This window comes from Azolla caroliniana, unplaced genomic scaffold, assembly GCF_043228905.1.
Source record: "Azolla caroliniana isolate FFs.n. ecotype wild unplaced genomic scaffold, voAzoCaro1.0.p SCAF_5, whole genome shotgun sequence".
Lineage (NCBI taxonomy): Eukaryota > Viridiplantae > Streptophyta > Polypodiopsida > Salviniales > Salviniaceae > Azolla > Azolla caroliniana.
In genome coordinates, this window is record NW_028230440.1 from 2,872,195 (window position 1) to 2,878,641 (window position 6,447).

The 6,447-nt window shown below is 38.7% G+C and overlaps 1 protein-coding gene and 1 pseudogene across 1 annotated transcript; one reads left to right on the forward strand and one right to left on the reverse strand.

The window, feature by feature from the left end:
• Positions 1-1,329: 1,329 nt before the first annotated feature.
• LOC147863638 (OVARIAN TUMOR DOMAIN-containing deubiquitinating enzyme 5 pseudogene) lies at positions 1,330-2,445 on the reverse strand (annotated as a pseudogene).
• A 1,614-nt stretch (positions 2,446-4,059) lies between these two features.
• On the forward strand, positions 4,060-4,452 carry LOC147863639 (uncharacterized). The gene has a single exon (XM_087319298.1). It carries the CDS (start codon positions 4,060-4,062, stop codon positions 4,450-4,452), a length of 393 nt encoding a protein of 130 aa, XP_087175424.1.
• The last annotated feature ends 1,995 nt before the right edge of the window (positions 4,453-6,447 follow it).

The window sequence follows — 6,447 nt, forward strand, 5'->3', positions numbered from 1 at the left end:
ATAGTAAGTTTAACAAAGTGAAAGCACAACGAGAAAATTATCGGCTTTGTTAACATGGAGTAAACAAGAAATATAAGAAGGATAGGAAGAACATAGGAGTAAATTGAGAGGATAAGGTCACGAGTAGAGCTCTAGGGGGATATTCTTGAGTTTCGGTACAATGTCTCAACGAACGACCACTCGCCTTTTGTCGTTGTTGATCTCGAACACCCTATTAATTCGCAACCCTAGTTTTCTCTCTTCGGATTTTGGCAACGCTTTCGTGTCTCTAACTTGTCCCCTCCCAAACAATGAGCCCTCTCCCCTTTTCTATAGGATTTGAGAGGCTATCTCCTAGATAAAAAAGTTGGTCTTTTTTAATTTTTGAATGCATCACCCTTTTTTTTACTTGTATGCTCTATATCTCCTTTTGGCGCCTAATGCTAGGAAAAGGGTAATCATAATGTCTACTATCACATTCATTTGTCCACGTAATCTCCTATAGTCCAAGTAGGACCATTTATAGCACATGCCTTTACTAATTGAGCTAAGACTTTTTGTTATATTTAACTCCAACTCATTGTATGCCTTTCTTACCACACCCTTGATCTATCATTCAACCTTTTTAATATTCCTCATTGAACTTAATTTCCCCTATGCTTTTCCCACATCACGACATCGTCTCAACTTTAAACTGTCTTCCACCTTGATCATTTAAAGCTCAAAGGAGTCTAACTTTGATCCAATGTTGCCTTTTGACAACTGTTTTGATCGTTTTTGGCAAATTTAACCGTATATGAAGGTTAATTTAAAATGAAACCGTCAATCTTGATGAGCATATGTTTTATGAAAACGTAAAAATGAAGGCTTAAAATTTCCCAATACCATCAAATTTTGCTAAGACCAATACAATAGTATTATATTCCCAGGAACAATGTTAACGTTTCGGTTGCATTGGGACTTTATATAGTTTGTGTAAAAAAAAATGTAAAAAAACTAATGTTTGTCTAAATTATGAATCTCCTCTTCCCGAATTCCCACCTAAGACCTTCCTTTCCCTTTTCCCCCCTTTCCTCCCTTTTCCCCTTATTTGTTCGTTGCTCCCTCGGCCCTGCACCTTGCAGGAAGCTTGCTGCTTACTATCCCTACTCAAAGCTTGTTGCTCGTTGCTTGCTACTCATAGATTCAACAACATCTCGATTCTCCTGCTCACCCATCTAAGGTAGCTCTCTCTCTCTCTCTCTCTCTCTCTCTCTCTCTCTCTCTCTCTTTCATTTGAAAAAGCTTTTGCATATAATATTGAATGGAGTAGTGGCAAAGGCTTCCTAAGCAATGAATTAGTTCACCATGTTACTAATAGCCTCTCTTTTTTTGGGTATTTTGACAAACAATATAGTTTGCTTGCTATACCATAAGATATAACAACTCTTTCACTTTTACAAACTAATGGAATATGCAATGGTTTAACGAGTTTTCTTTTTAAAAAAATGAGTTAAATAACTGTGAAAACATATTATGGTTTCCACAATTTCATTCTCATCTAAAGCTACTATCAAATGTCATTTTACTTTGAGTTGTCTAGTAATAAAGGAACAACTGAATTATAGTGTTCATCAAGCCCGAAAGCATGACGATGATATGAGAGCCGGAGGGTAGAATTCATATTTTTGCCATATTGTTTACCCATTTCAACCTCAAGAAGGCTGCTTGAGTACGCAATTATATGCTTTTGTAAAGAGTGTGCAAGAGCATCCAATTCTAGATGTCCTCCCCATGATGCCATTGACTCAACCTGATGACAATATCTCTCAAATACAACTTCGTCGTTCTCATTAACATCATTTTGATCAGTATCCCCTACCATAACAAATGGAGCAAATCTTTGGCATGACTCTGCATATAAGATGCTGCTATCTCTCTCAATTTTTGGAATGAGAACTGTATAGAAGAAGTATCTAGGTAGAGTGCTAGTTGATCCTCTAATGCTCTATACAAGCAATGCCCATCCGGCTTCATCTCCTTCAGTGCTAACCTGAGTGGTCGTAGCTTTCCTTCAAGCAATTCGTTTTCCACCATCCGATCACTCACCACATTGTTTTGCTCTTCTTGAATTCTTTGTTCTCTTTCAGCTTCTTGGTTTTCTCTCTTGTCACGCCTTTTTTGGGCTTTCGTTGGTTTTAGTGGTTAAGTTCCAGATGAAGTAGAAATACCACCAAATTCTTTTACTAGTCCATCACCACTGGTATTGCTCTCCTCTTTATTGGCTCCTAATTCTGACAACTCCTTTGCATGTCTCTCACACATATTTGTCTCTTGCTTCAAAATATCTTCTTCCACCTGTCTTTTCTTTGCCTTTTGTTCTGCTTTGCTCCCTTTTGCTACTACTTTTTTTAGAGCTATCTCTCGGTTTTGAAGTTCTTTGATCTCTTTCTGATGGCGAGACAAGATTTGATCTCGAGAAGAAGATCATGATCACGAAGAAGATGATCATATGAGGCAACGATGATGATGGTCTTCTATCTTTCTTGAGTGGCCAATAACATGAATTCTGGAACTAGAGACAATAGAATAGAATTCATTCTTTATCGTTCATAGGAGATGGGGTATTTAGGTTTATTGCATTTGGGATGTAGTAAACTCATAGCATCCAAAATTTGGCTTCTAAGGATTTTTAGCTAAAATGAGCTAATGATCATGTTCTTTCATGATACAATGATCATTTGGGGTGTATTGCTTAGACAACTTGTGAAAGAATTTAAAAGTTGTTAAAGTATAAAGCCTATGACAAAGGATTAACCCACATTATTCTATATGAGATTCAAATCTTATTACTTCGGGTGTGGATCCATCAATAAGGGCAGAAGTTTGGGAATTTCTTATTGGATGTTGTGTAGTAGATAGCACACACTTAGAGTGTGTTGCAATTCGAAAGTCTCATAGATGTCAATCTCTTAACCTTACCTAATCTCTCATATTTCATACAAATTCTACATGACCCTTGTTTGTGGAGTTGTGATAGTAACATGCTAATATGGACATATGACTAAGTTTTGGATGCTTGGAGTTGTATGTCATTACTCATATCCTAGAGATTATCCTTTTCGCTTCAAGGTATAATCAACAAAGTATGATCTTTCTGCCAAAGAGAATTATACTCATGTAAAATCTCATTGCTCAATAGGTCATAACTAATATGTATGGGTTTAATGATGCTAGTGATTGTTTTGAACTGATGGCATGATCTTTTCTTACATGATCCATTTCTTCTTATTCAGCATAATTATGGCTCCCAAAAGAAAAAATCAACGAACCATTAGTGTAATGTTTGCATGGAAACCATCGAATGATACAAATGACATAAATATAAACAATGATTTAAATGAGGATATGGATTTGTTTGGGACTGATTTAGAGAGTTTAACTCAAGAGAGTTGTTCGTCTAAAATAACCAAAGAAAAGCCTAAAAGAAAATTCCGTGATGCATGGAGAGATAAATTCCCATGGATATGATGCATTATGCAAGGAGAGAAAACATTAATGAAATGTACATGGTGTGAGGAATATGCTAGTCCTAGGCCTTGGGGTGTTGATTCTGGATGCATTACTTTGCAACTTGATGCAATTTTGACCCATGTTAACTCAAGTAGCCATAAATTATGTGCATCAAAATGGATATGTGATATTGAAGGGAAAGCAATGTCCATCCCAAAGCATGTATCACAATTGGATGATATTAACAAAAATAAGGTCATAACAACAATGAAACTCATGTACTTTATTGCAAAAAAAGATCTGTCTATTGCTACATACAAAGAATTATGTGATTTGGCTGTGCTACTAAAGGTGTCTAATATGCCTAAGCAACATGATTATATATCTTATACTAGTAGATATGGAGGATATGGATTTTTGGTTGCCTTTGGGAAATATTTTCTAGAAATTCAAAGCTCAAACCTAATAAATTCCCCATACTACTCTTTGATGCTAGATTAAAGTATTGACAATGGATTAGAGTTGCATCTCATTGTGTATGTTACATACTTGCAATGTGGTGGTTGTGGGCCTAAGCAAACTGAATACATGGGTTTGCTAAAAATTCCCAATGGTAAAGGTAGAACTATATATGAACATGTTAAGCATCTGTTAGGCGATCAATGCCTCAACATGAACAAGTTGATTGGATTAGCAACTCATGGTGCGCCATCAATGATTGGTAGTGAAATTGGAACAGTAACATTAACGAAAAATGATATCCCAAATTTGGTTGGTGTACATTGTATTGCTCATAGAGAAGCATTGGTTATTTCAGATGTATTTAGAGATATCCCTGAGCTCCTTCTTGTAGAAAAAATTGCAAATAAGGTATATGCATTGGCTAACAATAGTACCAAAAGGACACATGAAATTTTAGAGCTCTCGGAACAAATGCAATTGGATGCTCATAGACCCTTACAAATTCATAATATTCATTAGTTGTCACGTGGTGAAGTCAAGGAAAGACTATTGAGTATAATGCTTGCAATACTTACTATTTGGAAGAAAGAGAACTTAAACGAGTGGTATAATAAAGCTTGTATCTATAGTGTGCAATTTTGCTTTTGCATGATGACTAATGTGCCAATAGTTCTATAGATTGAACACCTGTTTCCAAGAGCATAACTTGGTAAGAGGTAGTGCATTTAACTCCTAATTGCAAAGCATTGTCGGGGTAGTTGTGGTTCATGCGGTGAAGTCGCAGGGACTAAGGTTAAAAGGAGTTGGCTATATATTTTGTTGAGAATCAAGCTCAACTTGGTCTAGTGTGTGAACTCACCTTGAGAGTGAAGAGACACTCCAACGGTCAAGAGTCACCATTATGTCACCACTTTGTATTCTAGCATTTAGTATGAGTCATAGAATCATATTTTATGACACATAACTTATGAGCTTTCACATTCCCCATGCTCCATGAGGCTTGTAATTAATGAAGAGAGAGGGTGACTACATAAAGCACCCTCCTCCCACCTTGTAACATGTCAAGTCTTTCTCCTTTGTCAATATATGTTTACCTTGCGTATTCCTTCTCTCTCTCTCTCTCATACACACACATAACTCATATCTCTTCCGCTTCACAAGAATCCATCTCTTGATTCTTTACATATTTTATAAGGCTTGTGTGTTGATGCTAGAAAGATTATGGATAGGAAGACAAAGTAATGTGTGAGAGAGGGATAAGTATAGATAAAATATAGAGATAATGTATAATTTAAGAAGTAAGAGTATATGATATGAACATGGTGTCGTGAAGATTTCGGGCCATAGGTAGAAACAAGGTGAAATGCGCAGGAACACCAGTTTACGCGAATGCACGTCTCGAGAAAATTAAATAGGGAAAGTACTAGGCATGAGTATACGGAGGGGTACTAGGTAGTTAGGGCATTAAAGAAGAAATAGACATTGCATATGTAGGGAGAGTTACAAGGGGAGCGAATAAGGGGAGAGAATCTAGGAAGGGAAAGCGACGGGTCATGAATGCTTGTAATATTCGCTCCTTGTGCTATAAAGGGGGTAACCTTCGACTGTCTTGAAAATGCCACTTTTTTAGAGGAGAGGAGATACAGAGAGGACTGTAAGGATTGATCCGCGGAAGGCGCTTCCCCCTGCACGCTGTTGTTACCGGCTGGCAAGGAGTCCAAAATACGAAGTGAAGGAATTAATTAAATATGGTTGTAAATGAGCATAGTGTGGACGGACGGACTGGAAACGGTATGCCGTTCCAGATCCGGACGGATTCCGAATAGGTGCGAGAGGCACCGTTTTGTACTACGGGCCGGAAACCTATTTAAAGGCCCGGACCCCATTGTAATCGCAGCGGATAATTAATAGAGCTTATGATGTTTATACTTCTGTGTTGATTTCCGTTCTGTAATTACTGTTATATCTTACGCGTGTAATTAACCAAAGCATTCTAATCGTGTAACCTACGTAAGTCGGTGTAATCGTTGAATCTTAATCCTATGCCGTAATCACCCTTTGGTGAAGTGTCTTCGTGACACCTTGTGTTAGGCCTTGTCCGGCTAGCGAATAACACAGTTTTGGCGACCACGATTCCTGCTTTCTCGCAGCGAACGACGGCTTAATAGATGACGAGACCAACGCACGACCTGGTTACAGACCGAGCTCGACGCCTCGCCGAACGGCAAAGACGGCGTGAGACTTTCCAGCAAGCAGCGCACGAAATTCGCTCGGATCATTCGTTCTCCAACGAGATCCGGAGAGTCGCGGAGGAATCTCTTCGGTTACGGCAAACTCGCGACCAGGACGACGGAAGCAGTCTAAGTAGTCTCCGGGAAACCGAACGCCTCCTCGAGGCGCTGGCAAGCGGAGAAAACGAGGCAGAAGCCTTTTCAGCCTACGAATCGGATTCCGAAGGGGGATACAGCGTGCACACGAACTACCGGAGCAGCAATGATACCCCCGGCGGCCCGG